The sequence below is a fragment of the Vicia villosa genome, linkage group LG4, assembly GCF_029867415.1.
Source record: "Vicia villosa cultivar HV-30 ecotype Madison, WI linkage group LG4, Vvil1.0, whole genome shotgun sequence".
Taxonomy (NCBI): Eukaryota; Viridiplantae; Streptophyta; class Magnoliopsida; order Fabales; family Fabaceae; genus Vicia; species Vicia villosa.
This window is the reverse complement of record NC_081183.1, coordinates 26,015,404-26,039,523: the sequence shown is the minus strand read 5'-3', so window position 1 is coordinate 26,039,523 and position 24,120 is coordinate 26,015,404. Positions and strand designations below refer to the sequence as shown.

The 24,120-nt window shown below is 36.2% G+C and overlaps 1 protein-coding gene across 1 annotated transcript; it reads left to right on the top strand.

Moving 5' to 3' along the window:
- Nucleotides 1-12: 12 nt before the first annotated feature.
- Nucleotides 13-435, top strand: LOC131596924 (uncharacterized). Its single transcript, XM_058869657.1, has one exon. It carries the CDS (start codon nt 13-15, stop codon nt 433-435), a length of 423 nt encoding a protein of 140 aa, XP_058725640.1.
- The last annotated feature ends 23,685 nt before the right edge of the window (nt 436-24,120 follow it).

Genomic DNA, 24,120 nt, shown 5'->3' with positions numbered 1-24,120 from the left:
AGTTGGAAAGAAATGTGCCTACCGGTGGATAAAGGCGGTCTTGATTTAAGAAGTTTGGAAGATTTTAATATTGTGCTCATTTTGAAGTGGAGGTGGAGAATTTTTGAAGCTTCGAATTCTTTGTGGTATCGGATTTTGAAGGCGAGATATGGGGACGTAAGGTTAAAAGCTTTGATAGGAGATAAGAAGACTGGTAATAGGAGTAAGAGATCCATATGGTGGTCAAACATCTCTTCTTTGGAGAAAAGTTTTCCGGAAGATTTTTTGGTGAAGAATCTTAAATTTCGTGTTGGTCTTGGTCATTCTATCTCCTTTTGGCATGCTTCAAGGTCGGATGCGGGAATTATCAAGGATATTTTTTTGAATTTGTTTGACTTATCTCTTTTGCAGGATGTCTCTATTTCTAATATGGGAGGTTGGATAGATGAAGAGTGACATTGGGGCGATTTCAGTATCCTAAACCCGAAAGAGAGCTATTTGGATTGGAGCTCTTTTTGTCATCAAAAGAACGTTAAAAAGGCAAAGTGGGTAGTGTGTGGTTAGCTATAGTGTGGAGACTTTGGTTGTGTAGGAATGATATTATTTTCAAGAACTTTACTTGGAACATGAGAGATGTGGTTTGGAGTTGCAAAGAGTTTGTTTGGAGGTGGTCTTATATCGGGAAATTTATGCAACCCAATTGTAACTTATATGAGTTTAGCAAAAACCCTTTGGTTGAGTAATTTCCTTTTTGGTTGGCTTGGTTTTCGCCCTCTTGTAATCAAGTTCTTTAGAACTTTCGTTCTTAATTAATACAACTTGTTTACAAAAAAAAATAAAGTTCAAAATAATTATAATTAAATATATTATTGATTAATACATTATTTTATTTTTATGTGTCTTTTTTAATTATTATAATTACATTTATTTTTAAAATTTGGACATATTCTTAAAATTAAAACGGGTCATTGTATTGATTGAGCCGACCCTAGTTTCAAGTATTACTTTTATTGATATGATTTCAGGAAAACAAAAAACACTCAATAGTGTTTGGGTCTACATATCTATTTTATTTTTGAAATTCGAGGATATATACATATCTTCAGGATGTTTGAAAAAGATATATCGATTATATCATATTTTAAGTTTTCCTAATGGTATTTAAGTTTTTATAAGGTATCCAAAAAGCATATATATTAAATTTAATATATTAATGTTAAGATAAATGGTTTTTACATTTGTTAGGATTTGAATTCGTGATGGTTAAGTTTATGAAAAAATGAAAATGATTTTTTTTTTGACAGAAAATGAAAATGATTTTAGGAGGTGCCAAATGGAAATATTGATGGTGTGGCACAACTGATGTTGAAATATTAATATGAGAATGCGCCTTTGAGATTTAGTATGTTATAAATAGATAGATGATACCTATCCATCTTATGTGTCTTTATGGGAGGAAGACACTCATCTAATAGATAAGGGATAAAGATAAAAAAACTTGTGTAACTTATGTGTCTATATGGCAGAACCAAAAATAATGAGAAATAAGACACGGATCGAATTGCATAGTATTTCAAAGAGAGCATACATTGCCACACTAAATAATTAAACCTTTTGATTCATAGATATGCGCTGTACACTATACATACAAAATTTAGAATATCTGATAGCATATTTTGTCAAAAGACAAAATCCAAAGGCCGGTAGGGAATAACAATAGGCACTAAGGGAAACATTTGATTGGCATCGACAGTTCATCATCATCAATCCTGCAGCATGCAGGACAACACCACTCCTTTTCAGGAGCAAGCTTCAAGTGAAACAATATATCAGCATGCTTACCTTAAGGTTAAGTAAAAAATTAAATAATAAAATATATTGCTAAAGATATTGGATTGGTTACAAACTTGCAATGATGGTTCGATGGGTGGCCCCAGGTAGCACCGTGGTTTGCGGTTTATAGTGCTGCGCTTCCGGCGGGGGGAAATTGCTGCTACTTGGAAGAGAATGGGAGCAGGAGAACGAGGCTGTGATATTTTGAAATTAGAGCATAGTTATGCATATTGCAGAATGAATAAGATTTTTCAGTAAGATCAAATTTATTCAGGAAACGCTTAACTAGTTAGAGATATTACGAAACAATTATGTGAAATTATAAACTAGAATGATTCATGTTAATTTGTAGCAGACAAATAATGAATACCACAAATAATGTATGCATGTGTTAAGGTGAGATGAATTCATTTTAATAAATATAAATATACCTACTATATATAACTTTTGATATATTTAAAATAATTGTTAATATTATTATCATACATACCACAGCAGCTGATGATGACTTGTGATGATCAGCAGAAGGTGGTGGCGGGTATTGCCGTGGTTTGCGTTTGATGGTGCTGCGCTTTCGGCGTGGGATGACTGCTTCTCTTTCAAAGAGATTGGAAGCAGGAGAAACATGCTGTGATATTTTGAAATCAGATCACAGTAATGAAGAATGAAATAAGATTGTGACAGAATTTACAATATCTAAAAACTCAGTTCTTAGGTACAATATGTGATTTTTAAAAACTCATTGGGTGCAGTTGCACCCCTTTTCAGTTGCATGTGATCTTCCTGTGCATATAAGTTATAGCAAGGTTATGATAAAAAAAATCTATTGACATGATATCAAATTTAATCCAACCAGAATGATTCATGTCAATTTGTTGCAGAAAAATAATGAATGCCACAGAAAGTATTTACTGCAGAAACAGGAAAAGTAAAACTAAACTAACGCTATCATCTCCAATTTCATAGGAGCCATCAGTTTTGGGCATAGAAGGTTCTAAAGGCGGGGGAAAGTTTAGATCCAAATCTCGTACTACTCTTCCAGAACCAGTGGTATTTCTTCTTCTTCTTCTTACGTAGACATGACGGAAGTCTCTTGTGTTCATTGGCTTATCCCCAGTTGAACTCATCCTGAAATAAAAGTTACATTAATGAATAAGTAACTATAGAACTAGTTACACAGTAATCATCCATTCTAAATCTTGCAATCCATCAAATTATAGAATCTAGTAGATAGATCATTTTATTTATTGGCAATAGAGAAGCCTATCACCTATTGAATTGTTCTTAATTGCTAATAAAATATGGAAATAACTATAATGATAGCATTATGAAAGTTATGACATACAATCAACTTACAACTAAGCATATGAGAATTAACTACAAAATGAAAAGAAATTCATGATTATACTCAAATGAGTTTGAACAAAAGAAATTGGAAAGATTATAGGAAGACCACAAATAGATTGTAAAATGAGATCAATCAAAGGCCATGAATAAGCAATTGAGATTATATTTTTTTATCAAGTAAATCTATGACACGCTAAATCACATATTTTCAAGATCATTATTCCATTTGTGAATGAATTGCCATCTCAGCATGAGATACTTATGAAATGCATTTTAGTATGAACATGAGAACTTTGGCAAGGAACCATGAAAGTCGAGAGCTCCACTGGCATCCAACTTCCTAAGGCATCCTCAGATAAATGTTGTCAATCACCAGATTTGGCGTCGGGTCACCAAGCCGGATTGCGGTGGCTAACTTTTTGACAATCGTTGTGGCCATTGGACATGTTATTTAAGAGGAGATGCTTTGTTTCGACGTTATTCAAGACAAGGTGAAATGTTGTAAGCGTAGAATTTTAATCAATTTTGTTTGGGTAGCTACTATTTGGAGTCTTTGGCTTATGAGGAACGCCATTATCTTTAAGGGGGAGGTGTTTTGTTTTGATGTAATTTGTTCTAACATTGTATTTCTTTCTTGGAGATGGATGTATTGTGGATATACTAAGTTTAGACCAACCTATTATGAATGGTTTAAACTTCCTTTATCCGACACATGCAATCTATAGTGCCTTATGTTTTTGTAAGGGTTGCACCCCTAGTGCGAGCTTTCCAATCAATTGCTTATTAAAAAAAAAAAACTAATGCAGCTTAGAGGTTGTTAGGTTTCCCCTTAAAACTGCCCTAACCCTAATTCAGCTTACAGCTTGTCAAATTGTCGACACTCAAACATTCACTTTGACTGTTAGTCTTTTTCTCTTTCCTTCACTCAAAAAACAGCATCAATGTAATGGAAATATCATGAAACTAGATATTAACATAACATCAAATACATTTAAGAAGATATCAAGATTTTAAAAAATCCCCCTCAAACAAACAGAAAACACCTCTTATCCCAACTTGAAAAACATTATACTAGATTATAAAATTAAATATAGCTACTAAGAAAATCAAGCAGAAAAAATTTGAGAAAAAAAAAAAACTGTTATTAATAATCAGCCACCGCACATCAACATTTCTTAATTTCTAGAAAATCAATCAGCAGTGCGCAACTCCAATTTGTCAAATTCATGATTCCAAACAACTATAAAGAAACTAAAATGAAAATTTAAACAACAAGAGAAGCGAATTAAAAAGGGCATGCAGAGATATATAATAATTGATAAGCAGAAACAATTGAATGTAGTAAAATTGAAGTACACTGAATATACCTGATAACTGCAGACGAGTGCAAGGAACAAGGTTGAGAAATTGAAGCGGAGCTGTATCGGAGATAAGAAGAGTATATTGTAGTAACGGATGGTTGGTGAGTATATATATTGACAATGACTACGTCATACTCAAGTCTGGAATTTTTTGTTGTTTTCCTATAAAGGAATAAAACAAGGAAAAATTGCACCAGGGCTTGTGTCATTTGCGTTTTCTCTTATCTCCGTTTCGTGAAGCTTCAGATGCCTAAGCCAATACAGTTGAAAATAGATTAGTGTGTAGTGTAGGATAGGTACCTTATTGCTCACGCTAGAATACATATCTCTTTATGAGTTATAATTTTCTCACGGTTTTGATGGAAGTGGGGGGAAAGCATAATAATTGCAATTATCTTTAAATATAATGTTACGTTAGATAATAATTTCAAATCTAGCCCTCGAATGTATGTTAAATATCTTGCAAGAAAATAATGCTTTTAATCTTTGATATCTACTTATGGCTTGATTTTGTTCGACCATAAATGACATCATTTATTAAAAACAAATGGGTTTGAATATTACAAATAAAAAGATTCATAGGAATTTATACTCATAATTTATTGGGTCCTAGCCCCTAGGAATGGATATTCTATGGAAAAGTTGAAGTTGCATATCCTTAGGGGGAGAGTGTTGCATGTCCTTAACACATTTAGAGGACATTCTAATTTGATTATTTTGTTGTCTGATTTTTCGCTTTCTTTTATTATCATTTATTGAGTGTCCCTCATTATTACACATCTCTAAATCAAATTCGAATCGATTCGTTATTCGTTTTAGCATGCATAAATTAATAGTTATATTTGAACGTGATCATGATGGTTTTAGTCAATTGCATGAATCAGAGGCATAAAAATCATTTGTGTTATTGATTCACGTTAGGTGGAAAAGAGAAATCTCTATGTATTTTGAAAACTATGAAAAATTGAGATTTTGTGTGTTTCATTCAAATCAAACACACAACCTGATTCAAATCAAATTCAACAGAAGCAAATAATAGCTTTTCAAACACTTTGATTCCAATCAGAATTTACATTTGATTCGAATCAGGAATTTTCTGGTTATCGATGGTTAATTTGCTTCGAATCAGACTTTACATCTGATTCGAATCAGATAGTTTTTTCAGCATTTTCCATTTGGCTCTATTGGAATTGATTTGAATCAGGATTCACACTAATCGACTAACAAGGATATTGTTCTGGTCTGGGCCGAGCAGGCCCAATCCCTTAGCCAGGCCGAACAGGCCCAATAACACTTCCAGTAGCTCTTATGAAATCAGATCCACGTAAGTCTACGTGGTCAAACCAACTGCGAGGGGTTTTGGCAACTCTCTCCGAACCCTACGTCATGCTCATCCAGAACGCAAAGTTACTTGCTGACTCAGCCCTAACACAGGGGGTTCTGTCAGTTTCCTAGCACGTGGGCCTCCAATTAGATTTGGCTCAATTAGGGAACCTTGGCCCAGCGCTGGGGGCTATAAATATCCTCTTTCAATAGAGGGTCAGGTATTCATTCATTATCTCATAAGCCTTGTGTTTGCTCTCTCTGATTGCTTTCTCACTTTGGCATCAGAGTGTCTTGCAGGTACACCCCCTCCAATTCCTCAAGTCCATCGAAGCTGACCGTGACGATCCACTCTGATCAAGTAAGATCAGTGGCGCCGTCTGTGGGAATCCTTTGCTTCCCCATCCGTTCCAAGCAATAAGATCAAAGCAAATCCAAATCAACCTTCGATCATCATGGTTAGCCACAACAACAACGCTCCAAACGACGATGATCAGTTCCACCTCGACGAGATCATCCAAAACGCCAATGCTGGAAACGGACAGCCTTAGTCGCGAGATGGAAAACCCAACTCAAGAGAAGGCTAGACAACCACTCAATCAACGCAGGCATCCATGCAGCACGAAGACCAGGTAGCCGACAGGGACTCCGCTCACGTAGAAATTCCAATCCCCGAAGACGCCGATCCGGCCACAACAACTTTGCTCGACGCCATCAATCGGACTAACCACCTCCTGTACGAGAAAAATAAGAGGATTGCTACGCTCGAAAAGAGACAACGATCGATATCCCCCCCGAGGAGGCGCCAACGGTATCGCTCTCCATCCCGCTCCCGGACTTCAACGAGAAGGAGATACCGATGCCGATCTATTTACGGTGATTTCCGGTAAATAATCGCTAGTCCTCCAAACTATCAAATATACTTTGGTTACTCGCAGGATCGACTAGATTGATCCTAGTAAATGTGTCGAAAAGGTGTCTTTTAAGATAGTTTAATTCATCTTTCTGGGTTTTGCTTTTAAAGAAAAGATCATAATCTATGACTTGATGTAAAGTAATGTGAAATACAATGCAATAAAAGAAATTGCAGACAGTAAATCGAAATGACTAGATTGTAAACATAAATGCTTCGACAAGAAATGTAAAGGTATTTTAAAAGACTTTGTGTTTATAAAACAACAGGCAAATATTGAAAGATATAACAGTGTTACACGTACATTTTTCAGTAAAAACTCTTTCTCTTACGCTTGATACTTGAGTGATTTGTGAGTGATTTGTACAAAATGAACACCCCTCTTGGGGGAGATTATGACCACATTTAGGAGTTCTTCTGCCGTTTGAATCTGTGCTGCAGATGCTGGATTGTAAGCAACCTGACTTTTTCATGGAACTTTACTGAAACTCACAAACAAAGAAGACAAACAAGGTATGACGAGCAAGGAAGACGAGAAAGAAAACGAACAAGGAAGAAGGATTAGAAATAGCGATGGGAGAAGACGAGAGAATACGGTAGAAGGAGATGAAAATTTTGGGATTCCACCCACATGTCTGAGTTTTTAAGAATAGGGTTAGAAAACAACGAGAGGGTAAAAATGTCCTTCCAAAAATATTTTATCACATGTGGCATTTAAAGAAAATGGAAAAAACCGAAAAACAATGACACATAAGCATTTTGGGTGAGTTGACATGGGAAAGGTTTTGATAGTGACTTTTTCAAAATTGTAGGGTCATCCATGTGACTTTTTTTTTACAGGGAGTTTTTCGTAAAGGCCCCATATAACAGGGGGATAAATAGCTATTAACCCATATATATATATATATATATATATATATATATATATATATATATATATATATATATATATATATATACATATATATATATATATATATATATATATATATATATATATATATATATATATATATATATGTGTGTGTGTGTGTTTTTATTTTTTTTTTATCCTTTGGTCAACAATCTAATTATGGAAAAACATAATTACTTAAATCTAATAAAGATAAATTGTTACAAAATATTTTGTTCTATTAGTGAAAAACATAATAAGAAAGGACAAAAACTCAACTTTAGAAATAGGAGACTAAAACTTAAATTTGGAGGGTCTTGCAATTTTATGGATTAATAGTAACCAAGTAATCATTCATTCATTATTGGTAGGGATGATAACGGGAGGGTACTATAGTACCCGTCCCCATATACGCGGTATAAAAAAATTTCCGTACCTGAACCCAAATCCGCGTGGGCATCAATGTTCATACCCGTACCCATATCTTATGGATACCTCAATATTCATATCTGTACCCGTTTATCTGCATTTGTAGTAAAATTAAATCAATTAATTACAAAATATCATATCAATTTAATTTTTTAACAATATTTAAAAAAATTATGGATATTATTGTTGAGTTAAAAAATAAATAAACACCTTTATTAAAATTTGTAATAGTTTAATAGCGGTATATTTTTTAAAAATTGATAAATATGCATATTTATATAATAATACTACTAAAAGTTATTTTTGATATATGAACATTTATTAACCAACTTCATAATTTCATTAACCACCATTTGACACTCCATTAACCAACTTTGTTTTACTAATAAAAATTATTTTTAATGTCTGGGAGTTTATTAACCAACTTTATCACTTTACTAACCAACGTTTTACTTTGCATTAACCGAATTTGTTTTACTAAATTATTTTTAACATATTGGCATTTATTAACCATCTATGATCACTTCATTAACCAACTCTAACAGTGTTTAATGTTCACGTACTTTTCAGTGTTCATAAAATATTTTTATTTAAAAAATATTGTTCACCGTATATACAATGAACAGTGTCGGATATAAGTGTTGGTGTAAAAAATTGGTTGAGAATAACATTCCTCTAATTAATGATGAGAATTTCTTTATTGACCCCCTTCTCTTTTTGGTCACCCTCGGTGAAATTCTGTAACTGCCCCTATACTTCGGAAATGCATTTCCGAAGTTGAAATAAAGACTGATTTCGGAGATGCATTTCTGAAATCACCTTTTTTTTTACGTAAAAAAAATATTTCGGAAATACATTTCCGAAATCAACATTTCAGAAATTCATTTCCGAAAAAATATGCGTTTTTGATGTTTAAACAAAACAGCCTCCCCCCAAAATCATTTACCCTAAAACTCAAAAATTATCAAAAATCTTCCCATTTGAGGTTCCTATTACACGAAGTTGCTCTAAAGTTGCTCTACAAAGTTGCTATACATCCTTCAAAGAGGACTCAAAGGCTACATTCAAAGCTTAAAAATTGTAAGTTCTCACAAACTTAAATTGTAGCATTGAAATTCATATTAGGGTTGTTAAAAATTAGGATAATGATATAGGGTTAAGTTACTATTAGTCACTTAGGTTGTTTATATAGGAAAAATCTGATTTTGAAGCATTTAGAGGAAGAAATGGATTTTCTGCAAAAATGGAGTCGCAGGTGTTTTCAGAAGTGCATTTCAGAAAATATCTCCCTGACCAGTTTCGGAAATGCACTTCCGAAGTTGACCAAAAAGTTTTTTTTATTTTCTTAATTGTTTCTCCTTCTAACCTGTTCGCTTATGGATTTCAATTGTTTCAGGAAAATGGCAAGCAACCCAGTTAGAATTAGAAAGAGGAGAGAGACACATCGTCGGCTAGACGTGAGCGGGCATCGCAGCTTGCATCCACGCGGGGACGGGGTAGAGTACGAGCACCCGTCCAGACAGATGAGCCTGGTTCCTCGACTGGATCGAGGAGTCGGCTGACTCGGGTATCTTCTTCCCGTCAGGAGGAGGTACGGGAGGAGGAGGAGGTGAGATACCAGGAGGCGGAGGAGGAGATACCTGATGCTAATCCTCCACATGGGGAGGAGGAGGAGGGCTACTCAGGAGGGCCTAGGGACACGTCCGTGCTGATTTCCTACCACGAGCATGTCGCTCGACGTGTCTAGGAGGGAGAGGTATTTTTTATAATTTATCCGACTTTATTATTTAACTGTTTTTTATTTAGCTTTTTATTCCACATTTTCTTAACGGTCTAATTAACATTGTTTTTTATTTTTGTTGTAATAGGAAAGGCCGACTTTAAAAATGGTGAACCACGCGCGGAAGATTTTTGGTCTCTTTAAACCAGAGGCGCAGTGGTTTAATGATGCGGTGACTGCTTCTAGGCTAGGTGGGTTGTGCATGACCGGGTATACCACCATTAGCCACGGCATGTGTAACGCCCGGAAAATAAGTATATGCTTAATTTGGACGTTTGTGACGTTTATTGGAATTTTACTGTTTTTGGAGTCGTTTCAGTCGGTATTAGTTCGGGATGGTGGACTAATATTTAATTGAAGGTTTTCATATTTTTGGTACTAGAAATACTATTAAGGTAATATTCCGCGTTTTGGAGCGTTTGAACGATATTTGAGCGTAGGGGCATTTTGGTCATTTCCGCGGGATAAATATTTTCTTTATAAGAAGGAGATATTTGTGAGAAAGGAAAGATGATGGAAAGAAAGAGAAGAGAAAGAAAGAGAAGAGAGGAAGAAGAAGAGTAAAGGGGAAAAACAAGAGAAAGTGGAGGATTCTCAACCGAATCGATTGCCGATCATCACAATAGCAAGGTAAGGGGGTGAATCTAATTTATCTTGGATGTATGATTCTTATAGTCTTGTTCTTGTTCTTGTTCTTGTTCTTGTTCTTCTTGTTCCAATTTCCACAATTTTCTTGTGTGGTCTTTGTTTGATTTAAGTTTGTTTGAGAATGATTGTATGATGATTAAATGATATCCTTGTTGTGTTATGGTGATTGATCATGTTTGTTTTCCTTTTCCATGGCTTGATTGAGTTTGAATAAAAAGTTAGGTTTTGAGATAGATTGATGAATCAACCATGAAAAGTTTGATGTTAGGTTGTTTCTATGGTTTGTATGTGTTGTATTGGTGTTATAACGATGTTTTGGAGTGGTTTTGGTGAGTATGAGGGGCTTGGAACCGTTCTGGTTCGTTCTGGTTTTTTCTGGGTTTACGCAGGTCCGCTGAGCGGAGGTGGGTCCGCTGAGCGGAGGTTCTGTTGCAGAAAATTCTCTATGAGGGTCCGCTGAGCGGAGCTGAAGCGGACAACAGCATTTTCTGTTTTTCCAAAACTTTGAAACTCCGTAACTCTTGAACCGTAACTCCGATTTTGTCGTCGTTCGAAGCGTTGGAAAGCTAACGTAATGAACTATACTATTATCTAATTAAATAATTCATAGGATGTAGTATCCCATTATTTTATTAGGATCAAGTGATGAATTGTGTAGTATGTTCAATTATCCAAACTTTGAAACCTTGTAACTTTTGATCCGTAACTCCGTTTCATACGACGTTCGAAGCGTTAGGAAGCTAGTTGGATGTTCTATATGATAGTATAGGCTTGGTTAGCTTGTTATTAATTGGTTATGAGGCGTTTTTGATGAAAACACATAATTATTTATATGCGCGATATGATTGGTAAATAATCATAGTGCTTGGTTGCAATTGTTGTTGATAAGTGGATTAACATGAAATCATGTTCGTATGTGTTATGTATTAATGAATATTCATTCTTGATATGTGACGATGTTTGGTTGTTTGTTGTTAACATGATGTGTGGCCTTATGGCAAGTAATTGTTGTTATGAGAAAGATGTATTATCATTGTTGAATTGTTGTTATTACAACTTGTTGATGATGTATTGATGAAGTTGTGGGCCGATGGCCAATATTAACTTGATGTGTATAAGTGTGTTATACGTCCATCTATGCCGATGTGGCCAGTATGTTTTGACGGTGAATGTGTGCTGTGTGCTTATTAATGCCTGAGTGGTAATTATGGTGTGATATAATTGATAACGATGTTATTAATTGGTGATGTATCCTTTTGGATAGAATATAAACGGTGTAACGTGAGTATGTGACCGTGTTATATTGTTGATGATGTTGTTGTCATGTAATAGAGTCATGTATTTGCACAGCATAACATTTCAATACGTTAATGGTGGAATGCTATTAACAGGTGGCCTGAATTGGCAATTATTACCAGTGGGGGCTTAATGCTCGGTAAAAAGGTGTATTTGCCCGAGTGGCAAGAGGTCATCAGTGGGGGCTAAATGCTCGATGCCGGTTAGTCGTAGCTTACCGCTCGACAAAGGTGTATTTTCCTGAGGGAAAGAAGTCCCAGCATAATGCTCGGCAAAGGTGTATTTGTCATAATGACAAGGAGGAGTTTTACTCCGGATTTGGTACCACATGCATATGCATAATCGAGTCTCATTCATCATTGTCTGTCTATATAATTTATGTTATCATTCATGTGTCACATTACTTATATATTGATTGTGGTTAAATGAGTGGATTACTTTGTTGTATGATTCTTGATGATACTTGTTGGCATTACTATATTTGTCACGCTTTTCATTATGAATTATATTCTCACCCTTCTGCTTATTTGATGCTTGAGTGGCATCCTGCAGATTAGCCGCTTTGGGAGTCTTTGGAAGAGGTAGTTCTCCAGTTGGTCTTGTCGGTTGCTCTGATACGTAACACCGGGGAGTCGGGAGTCTGTTGTTATTTATTTGTATATGACTCTTTTGAACATGTATATGTGATAACGTGACATTGTGTATTGTAAACACTTTATTTTGGAAAACTCCTTTTTGAGAGTGAGAGTTATACGTATATATATATGTTCACATCTTCCGTGTGTTATGTATCATGTTATTGGCAGGTGTATATGCTTTTGGCATCGCTGATGTCCGTTTGTTTTCTAGGTGTTTGTTTGGTTACTTAGTGTAACATCCTAATTGTGTTGTATGAAATTTTAATACTCTGATATGGGTAGAATTGGGGTGTTACATTAGTGGTATCAGAGCAGGTCGGTCTGTCCGGCCAGTGTTGTCTAATGTTGTTTAATTCCTCAGTATGTGATAAGTGTGTGGAGCACTGTCAGTACTTGTTGTGCCTCTAGTCTGTTGTATGCAGGAATGGTTTGAAGCTAAGTGGGGGAGAAGATATGCTTCTCGGATATGTTTCAGTTGCAAGATGTTAGTATGCTACTGAGGGCAGCAGTACTAGTGTTGTTGGAATTTGTTGTTTTCTGAAGTGAAGGCGACTTGGACTTAAGACTTTGGTTGTTAATCAAGTTGGAGTGTCACGGAGTAGATGTTGGTTAATTCTAAAGAATGGAATTTAGAGAGTTGTGATGCTCTGACGCTACTGATGGACTATGAAGTTGTTGTTTGAGTAGCCTTGTGTGAGGTGTCGTTGTTGGATCAATGATTAAGGAAAGTATTGTGGTAGACTTTGTCGTAGGAGTTATTGACGTTGTTGGAAACGTTTTGGAACTCGAGTAAGAATTAGGAGTATGAAGAGATGAGTAGGATCTCAGGAATTTTGTTTTGAGATATTGTTAGAAGTGTTTTAGTACGTAGCTACAAGACGTCGGTGTTAGCTGGTTCAGATAATCTTGGGAGATTTGTGAATTATGGAATCATAGTGCTTCTGTGCTATGAGCAAAAGTTGGAAAAGAATATTATTAATGTTGGTACTGATAGTTTATACTCTATTATGATTGTCGGCTACCTATTGACAAATTGAGGACTTGATCACCCTTAATCTCTTGTTGATAGTAGACGGGATCGTATTGGACGTGATAGGCTTATCTGGCTAGTTTGATAATATTGGAAGTGAATGAGTTGGTGCAAGGTGGTACGACGTTGTTAATGTTGTCGACGACTTTGGATGTTCTTGAGAAAGAGCAATTGTGGGAATTGCGGATAGTTGTGCATTTGTATAAGTGTTTCTTGAAGGTTTAATTGATTCATCGTCGAAAAGAGGAATTCCGTCTTGGAGTTCTGTTTTGACGGATTTAGTTCCTAGAACTATTGTTGTGTCGAGGGTTCCGTATCGGATGCCATCTTTTGAGTTGAAAGAGTTGAGGAGTCGACTTAAGGATTTTCTTGAGAAGAAGTTTGTTCGTTCGAGTGTGTCGTCGTAGGGTACACGTGTTTTGTTGGTTAAGAAGGAAGGTTCAGTGAGGCTTTGTGTCGATTTTAGACAATTGAGAAAAGTGACAATTAAGGAAAAGTATCCACTTTCGAGGATTGATATTTTGATGGATCAAGTTGGTTTGAGCTTGTTTGTTTTGCAAGTTTGATTTGAGGTATGGGTATCATTAGTGTGAAGATGATCATGCTAAGTATTTGAGAATTATTTTGTCCGTGTCGGGAAGAAGAAGTTGTTTGCTAAGTTTCCTTGTGTGAGTTTTTGGTCGAGTGAAGTGAATGCAGAAAGGGGTAAGTGGAGGCTTATGCTTTTATGTAAGTTAAGATTTTTGAAAGGATTTATCTGTCACAAGATTTAGAGTTGGCAGTTGTTATTTCTGTTTGGGAAATTTAAAGGCACTAATTTTTCGGACCTAGATTTGTGTGTGTACGTGACTACAAGAGTTTGAAGTATTCGTTTGATCAGAACGAGTTGAATATGAGAAACCATTGCATACGTCTATGTCGATGATTCGAGTATTGTGATATTTGAAACAGTTGTGAGATTTGATTTTGGTTCGTAAAGTGACTTCTTCAGGTGTTGAGCTTTATATGTGAAAGCTTACTTATGGTATTCTTGATGAGATTAGAAAAGGTCGGAAATCGGATTTGAATGGGTTGATAAGATGACATTTATTAGTCAAAGATAAAGATGGTGATCTTCGGATTGATAAGAACAATGTCATGGGATGTCATGATCAAGTTTGTATTCCTAATGTTCGGATTTGAAAAGAGGACTTTGGATGAAGTGCGTCATAGTGATTTGAGTATTCATCCTGATGCTACTAAGATGTATCAAGATTTGAGAAGGTCATCTTTAGTGGCAAGGTAATGAAGAAGGATATGAAGGGATTTGTTTATTTGTGTTTGACTTGTCAGGAGTCGTCTGGTTTCATGTAACTGTTATCCATTCCTGAGTAGAAGTGGAATGGCATTTCTATGGATTTATTTTCTGGTTTGCCGAGGACGTCGAGTAATTGTGAGGCGATTTGGGTCATTGTGGATATATTGACGAAATCTGCTTACGTTATTTCGATAAAAATGGATTAACCGATGGAAGTACTGGCGAGTGGTATGTTGATAAAATTGTTTGTTGGTTTGTTTGTTTGCATGGTGTTTCGTAAGGTAATGTTCAGATTGAGATCCGAGGTTTATTTCTGAAATTTGGAGAAGGTTCACAAAGTACTTTGGGTACGAAGTTGCGTCGAGTTTGGCGTCTCGTCCTCAAACGGATGGTCAGACTGAGAGGACGATTTAGTCACTTAAGGATCTATGAGGGCTTGTGTTGTGAGACAAGGATGTGTTTGGATTAGCTTTTTACCTTTGAATTGGATAATACAAAGACTTTTGTCTGGTGTGCAAGCTGACACAGCATATTAAGAGGTTGAGTATGTTAAGAGAGAACAATGAGTTTCTGGTGAATACTAGAAGGAGTTGGAAGTTGGTTATGAAATTGGTGAATCTGTTTGTTGTGGGAAATCAGAGTGCGCATCGGAAGCGTGAAATGACGCGGTTCGTATGTGCGTGTATGAATTGTTAGAGTTCAAATTGTGGACAGTGGATGTGGTAGGAATTATAAGACCACCAGATGTTTTGGTTACATGTTTGACTGCTATGTCTTGGCATGGTTATTTGGATGTTGTGCGACCGGGTTGTTGTCTGTGTCTTGACTATTTCTTGTGTTTTGGTGTTAGTCGATGAGTGCATTGTATGGGCATTGCATCTCGTTGTCGTTGTTGTGTTTTGGTTGTTTGGCTTTTAGCTAGAGTGATTCTTTGTTGGTGCTGATTGTGTCGTTGCTTCCGTGGCTTGATAGTTGGTTAGTCGGATGCGAGAGCGTATCCAAGTTTGTTTGCGTTTGGGATATTTCCGAGGACGGAAATGTTCTAAGTGGGGGAGAGTTGTAACGCCCGGAAAATAAGTATATGCTTAATTTGGACGTTTGTGACGTTTATTGGAATTTTACCGTTTTTGGAGTCGTTTCAGTCGGTATTAGTTCGGGATGGCGGACTAATATTTAATTGAAGGTTTTCATATTTTTGGTACTAGAAATATTATTAAGGTAATATTCCGCGTTTTGGGGCGTTTGAACGATATTTGAGCGTAGGGGCATTTTGGTCATTTCCGCGGGATAAATATTTTCTTTATAAGAAGGAGATATTTGTGAGAAAGGAAAGAGGATGGAAAGAAAGAGAAGAGAAAGAAAGAGAAGAGAGGAAGAAGAAGAGCAAAGGGGAAAAACAAGAGAAAGTGGAGGATTCTCAACCGAATCGATTGCCGATCGTCACAATAGCAAGGTAAGGGGGTGAATCTAATTTATCTTGGATGTATGATTCTTATAATCTTGTTCTTGTTCTTGTTCTTGTTCTTGTTCCAATTTCCACAATTTTCTTGTGTGGTCTTTGTTTGATTTAAGTTTGGTTGAGAATGATTGTATGATGATTAAATGATATCATTGTTGTGTTATGGTGATTGATCATGTTTGTTTTCCTTTTCCATGGCTTGATTGAGTTTGAATAAAAAGTTAGGTTTTGAGATAGATTGATGAATCAACCATGAAAAGTTTGATGTTAGGTTGTTTCTATGATTTGTATGTGTTGTATTGGTGTTATAATGATGTTTTGGAGTGGTTTTGGTGAGTATGAGGGGCTTGGAACCGTTCTGGTTCGTTCTGGTTTTTTTTGGGTTTACGCAGGTCCGCTGAGCGGAGGTGGGTCCGCTGAGCGGAGGTTCTGTTGCAGAAAATTCTCTGTGAGGGTCCGCTGAGCGGAGCTGAAGCGGACAACAGCATTTTCTGTTTTTCCAAAACTTTGAAACTCCGTAACTCTTGAACCGTAACTCCGATTTTGTCGCCGTTCGAAGCGTTGGAAAGCTAACGTAATGAACTATACTATTATCTAATTAAATGATTCATAGGATGTAGTATCCCATTATTTTATTAGGATCCAGTGATGAATTGTGTAGTATGTTCAATTATCCAAACTTTGAAACCTTGTAACTTTTGATCCGTAACTCCGTTTCATACGCTGTTCGAAGCGTTAGGAAGCTTGTTGAATGTTCTATATGATAGTAAAGGCTTGGTTAGCTTGTTATTAATTGGTTATGAGGCGTTTTGATGAAAACACATAATTATTTATATGCGCGATATGATTGGTAAATAATCATAGTGCTTGGTTGCAATTGTTGTTGATGTATGGATTAACATGAAATCATGTTCGTATGTGTTAATGAATATTCATTCTTGATATGTGACGATGTTTGGTTGTTTGTTGTTAACATGATGTATGGCCTTATGGCAAGTAATTGTTGTTATGAGAAAGATGTATTATCATTGTTGAATTGTTGTTATTACAACTTGTTGATGATGTATTGATGAAGTTGTGGGCCGATGGTCAATATTAACTTGATGTGTAAAAGTGTGTTATACGTCCATCTATGCCGATGTGGCCAGTATGTTTTGACGGTGAATGTGTGCTGTGTGCTTATTAATGCCTGAGTGGTAATTATGGTGTGATATAATTGATAACGATGTTATTAATTGGTGATGTATCCTTTTGGATAGAATATAAACGGTGTAATGTGAGTATGTGACCGTGTTATATTGTTGATGATGTTGTTGTCATGTAATAGAGTCATGTATTTGCACAGCATAACATTTCAATACGTTAATGGCGGAATGCTATTAACAGGTGGCCTGAATTGGCAATTATTACCAGTGGGGGCTTAATGCTCGGTAAAAAGGTGTATTTGCCCGAGTGGCAAGAGGTCATCAGTGGGGGCTAAATGCTCGATGACGGTTAGTCGTAGCTTACTGCTCGACAAAGGTGTATTTTCCTGAGGGAAAGAAGTCCCAGCATAATGCTCGGCAAAGGTGTATTTGTCATAATGACAAGGAGGATTTTACTCCGGATTTGGTACCACATGCATATGCATAGTCGAGTCTCATTCATCATTGTCTGTCTATATAATTTATGTTATCATTCATGTGTCACATTACTTATATATTGATTGTGGTTAAATGAGTGGATTACTTTGTTGTATGATTCTTGATGATACTTGTTGGCATTACTATATTTGTCATGCTTTTCATTATGAATTATATTCTCACCCTTCTGCTGATTTGATGCTTGAGTGGCATCCTGCAGATTAGCCGCTTTGGGAGTCTTTGGAAGAGGTAGTTCTCCAGTTGGTCTTGTCGGTTGCTCTGATACGTAACACCGGGGAGTCGGGAGTCTGTTGTTATTTATTTGTATATGACTCTTTTGAACATGTATATGTGATAACGTGTCATTGTGTATTGTAAACACTTTATTTTGGAAAAATCCTTTTTGAGAGTGAGAGCTATACGTATATATATATATATATATATATATATATATATATATATATGTTCACATCTTCCGTGTGTTATGTATCATGTTATTGGCAGGTGTATATGCTTTTGGCATCGCTGATGTCCGTTTGTTTTCTAGGTGTTTGTTTGGTTACTTAGTGTAACATCCTAATTGTGTTGTATGAAATTTTAATACTCTGATATTTTCTTGCCTAAATGCTTTGGGTAGAATTGGGGTGTTACAGCATGCAGGGGGCTTTTGTGGAGCAGTGGCATAGGGAGACATCTTCTTCCACTTACCGGTTGGGTAGATGACGATCACCTTGCATGATGTGCATTGTCTTCTCCACTTTCCGATTAGGGGGATGCTGCTGAACCATTCCCGGATCCAAAGGGTCGATGCAATCGAGTGAATGGGGATCTATTTGGGTATGGACCCTTATATGGCTGATTATGAATGAGGGACGATAAATGGGCCTCATATCCGGTTCTCCACCTTGAGCGATCTGTATGAGCACCACTTGGTGGCGGCGGCCGATTCCAAGAAGGCGGATAAAGACCTATTTATGGAGTATCACCGTGCCTGCGCTCTCCGGTGCTGGTTCCTGTTTTTGGTAGACATTGCACTCTTTGTGGACAAGAGTGCAAGATACGTCGACGTGACCTACCTCCGCTACTTCATGGACGTGACTACCATTCACCTGTGGAACTGGGGGTCAGCTATTCTGGTATACCTATACCAGAAGCTGAATCAAGCCTCCAACTGGAGGACCAGGCAGATGACCAGATCCGCCACACTCCTGACGGTACGTTTCATTTTAATTGTTTCACATTTATTTATAGTTCGTATTTATTTTTAATACATTATCGTGTTTGTGTTTCAGGGATGGATCATCTCCTACTTCCCCCGCATCCACGGCTTCGCCATTGATCCTGCTGTCATACCCCAAAATTTGCCCTCCTCTATGAATTTTCAGTGGCTCAAGGTTCAAAGGCTTATTCAAGTCACTCTCTCCTAATCAAAGATCTCCAAAAACTAGGGTTTTCATTTTATCAAAGGATTGTGAATATTCAAGGCCTCAAATGGATCTCAAGGTCTCTCATATGTCTCAAGGCACCTCCATGTCAAAATTCAAGCTTCTATTCCAAGGATTGCTCACTCAATGGCTCAGACGACCAATAATCGACTGTGTTGACCTAAAAGTCAACTATAGTCAAAATACAGTCAAACTTCAATTTTGGTCAAACATCAAGTACTTGAGATTATATCCATCATTTGATCAAAGGTTGATCATGATCCATTAATAAAAACTCAGAAATGAACGAATTCAAAGGTTCAAATTAGGGTTTTTATAAGAGAAAGTCAACTCAACTTTGACCGGTCATAACTTTCACATGGAACATCATAAATTTCTTACTCAAAGCCTATTTGGAAGAAAATTGGATTCTCTACAACTTTGCCTCTCACAAGCCAAGGCCAGAAATGTCTCATTTGGGAGATATGATACAAAAGATTACAGGTCCTTTTCAAACATCAATCAAAAGCAGTTTTTTGTCAAAGGGCATATCATCAAGATAAAATCCCCAAACGAAAAATATGTTCCAAAGTGTCTTGTAGAGGACATCTTGAGGTTTCCAAAAAGTCCTAGAACTCTCTCATACCTTAAAATTTAAGGGAGATATGCCTTGTCGAAGTTGGGCGATTTTGAAGAAAAAATGTGAAGTAAATAAGAGCCAAAATGGATATTTTTGCAAATGGGCTTATCCTTTTATGATCCAAACTTGGTTATGAGGTTACTAAGAAGCCCCAAACTCAATCCCACGACCATTTGATTTTTATTATAATTTTAGTGAATTTTTATTCATTTTAAACATAATTTAAATCAAAATAAATAAAGGAAATGTGCAAGATTTGTTTTAATTTTGATTTCTAATCAAAGTCAATCACTTAAATGCCATAATCTCCATCCAATTTCGTGCTAAACCAGATTGGTAAGATTGGATTAGAATTGAGTATATTTTAGAAAGTTTATAAATTAAATTTTCAATCAAAATCTCAATCTGGGATTGAATGGATTTTGGACTCAAAGGATAACCTAAAATGCATCTACTATATATGGAGGAGGAGTCCTAATGATCGGGGTTTTTTTTTTGGCCGAAAAAACAGAGGTGCATAGCTTCAAAAGTCGTAAATTCAGTAGCCATGGCAGAAGAGTATTGAAGCCAATTCGAGCCATTCCAAGGATCAAATCAGGTAGTATTCTTTAAGACAATTTGTCATCCTTTTCAGGAACCTCTCCGAATAGTCTTCTTTAAGACATTCTAAGAAAATTTTAGGTGGCCTTTTTCTAAGGAATCCATTATCCTTTCCAAGAACCTTTTTAGGTGGTCTTTTTAAGACATATCCTTCAGCCTTTCCAGGCAGTCTTCTTTAAGACATTCCTTATCCTTCGCTCAGAACCTTTTTAGGTAGTCTTCTGTAAGACAAATTGCGTCCTATGCTAAGAACCTTTTTAAGGTAGTCTTCTTTAAGACAAATGTTCACATCCATTCCGGAAACCTTTTTAGGTAGTTTTGTTTAAAACGTATCATAACCTGTCTAGGTAATCTTGTTTAAGGCGTTTTCATATCCTTTCCAGGAACTCCTTTAGGTTAATCTTGTTTAAGACATTCCATATCCTTTCTAAAAGCCTCTCCAGGTGAATCTTGTTTAAAGACACATCTCAGCCTATCTAGGTCAGTCTTGTTTAAGGCGTATCATGCCTTTCTAGGTAGCCTTCTTAAAATATTTATCCAATCTTTTCTAAGACATAATCCTATTTCCAATCCTATTTCAATCCTATTTCCAATCCTATTTCAATCCTATCTTCAATCCTATTTCCAATCCTATTTCCAATCCTATTTCCAATCCTATTCCAATCCTATTTCAATCCAATTTCCAATCCTATTCCAATCCTATTTCAATCCTATTTCCAATCCTATTTCAATCCTATTTCCAATCCTATTTCCAATCCTATTCCGATCCTATTTCAATCCTATTTCCAATCTTATTCCAATCCTATTTCAATCCTATTCAAATCCCATTTTAAATCCTATTCCAGACCCATTTCAATTTCAATTTCAATTTCAATCCAAATTGTGACCTTTGCGTTACGTCTTATCACGCTAGTCCTTTAGCGATGATATGGCACCGAGTTCTTTGGTACGTAAGTAACCAAGACTCATTTCAATTTCAATTTAAATTTCAACCCAAATCGTGACCTTTGCGTTACGTCTTATCACGTTAATCCTTTAGCGATGATATGGCACCGAGTTCTTTGGTACGTAAGTAACCAAGACTCATTTGAATTTCAATTTCAACCCAAATCGTGACCTTTGCGTTACGTCTTAACACGCTAGTCCTTTAGCGATGATATGGCACCGAGTTCTTTGGTACGTTAGTAACCGAGACTCATTTCAATTTCAATTTCAACCCAAATCGTGACCTTTGCGTTACGTCTTATCACGTTAGTCTTTTAGCGATGATATGGCACCGATTTCTTTGGTATGTTAGTAACCGAGACTCATTTCAATTTCAATTTCAATCCAAATCGTGACCTTTGCGTTACGTCTTATCACGTTAGTCCTTTAGCGATGATATGGCACCGAGTTCTTTGGTACATTAGTACCAAGACTCATTTCAATTTCAATTTCAATTTCAATCCCAACCATGACTTACTGCGTTAGTCCCTGAGCAGCAATAAGTTATATCATATCACGTTAGTCCCTTGGCAGTGATATCCTTCCAAATCTTCTCGCTGATTCGTATCACGTTAGTCCCTTGGCAGTGATATAAAGGTATGTCTCTTTGCAAATAGGGATTTATTTTCCCTGATCACAAGGCTTCTCAAACAGTTATTCAATTGGGCTTATCACGTTAGTCCCTCGGCAGTGATCTTCTTCAAAATCTCATCAATAACAAACAAGGTTCTATTTTTCTTTTTCAAAGCTACTAACTTCAACTAACATAACTAACAATCATGCATCATTCAATTAATATACCTCATTCATACATAATGCATATACATACATCACTCTCATTTATTTTGAGAAGCTCACTGCATCATACATTACATGCATCATAACATTGCATAAAATTCAGGTTGCCTTTTTAGGCTATGCTACAATCAAAGCATCTGTTTCCTTCCAGAAAGTATTTGCTTCATATGCCAAAAAATGGTATTTACCTTGGGTGGCATCTTTAATCCCATCTCCCGCAGAACATCCTTCCCAACAAGTGCAAATTTCAGGGCATTTCAGTGTTCAATCATCTTCTACCTTTAGATCACGATAGGCAGACGTGCCTATCTGATTCTTCAGGTTTAAGAAGATTGAACAGGGGCAGCTGTCATACCCCAAAATTTGCCCTCCTCTATGCATTTTCAGTGGCTCAAGGTTCAAAGGCTTATTCAAGTCACTCTCTCCTAATCAAAGATCTCCAAAAACTAGGGTTTTCATTTTATCAAAGGATTGTGAATATTCAAGGCCTCAAATTGATCTCAAGGTCTCTCATATGTCTCAAGGCACCTCCATGTCAAAATTCAAGCTTCTATTCCAAGGATTGCTCACTCAATGGCTCAGACGACCAATAATCGACTGTGTTGACCTAAAAGTCAACTATAGTCAAAATACAGTCAAACTTCAATTTTGGTCAAACATCAAGTACTTGAGATTATATCCATCATTTGATCAAAGGTTGATCATGATCCATTAATAAAAACTCAGAAATGAACGAATTCAAAGGTTCAAATTAGGGTTTTTATAAGAGAAAGTCAACTCAACTTTGACCGGTCATAACTTTCACATGGAACATCATAAATTTCTCACTCAAAGCCTATTTGGAAGAAAATTGGATTCTCTACAACTTTGCCTCACACAAGCCAAGGCCAGAAATATCTCATTTGGGAGATATGATACAAAAGATTACAGGTCCTTTTCAAACATCAATCAAAAGCAATTTTTTGTCAAAGGGCATATCATAAAGATAAAATCCCCAAACGAAAAATATGTTCCAAAGTGTCTTGTAGAGGACATCTTGAGGTTTCCAAAAAGTCCTAGAACTCTCTCATACCTTAAAATTTAAGGGAGATATGCCTTGTCGAAGTTGGGCGATTTTGAAGAAAAAATGTGAAGTAAATAAGAGCCAAAATGGATATTTTTGCAAATGGGCTTATCCTTTTATGATCCAAACTTGGTTATGAGGTTACTAAGAAGCCCCAAACTCAATCCCACGACCATTTGATATTTATTATAATTTTAGTGAATTTTTATTCATTTTAAACATAATTTTAATCAAAATAAATAAAGGAAATGTGCAAGATTTGTTTTAAATTTGATTTCTAATCAAATTCAATCACTTAAATGCCATAATCTCCATCCAATTTCGTGCTAAACCAGATTGGTAAGATTGGATTAGAATTGAGTATATTTTAGAAAGTTTATAAATTAAATTTTCAATCAAAATCTCAATCTGGGATTGAATGGATTTTGGACTCAAAGGATAACCTAAAATGCATCTACTATATATGGAGGAGGAGTCCTAATGATCGGGGTTTTTTTTTGGCCGAAAAAACAGAGGTGCATAGCTTCAAAAGTCGTAAATTCAGTAGCCATGGCAGAAGAGTATTGAAGCCAATTCGAGCCATTCCAAGGATCAAATCAGGTAGTATTCTTTAAGACAATTTGTCATCCTTTTCAGGAACCTCTCCGAATAGTCTTCTTTAAGACATTCTAAGAAAATTTTAGGTGGCCTTTTTCTAAGGCATCCATTATCCTTTCCAAGAACCTTTTTAGGTGGTCTTTTTAAGACATATCCTTCAGCCTTTC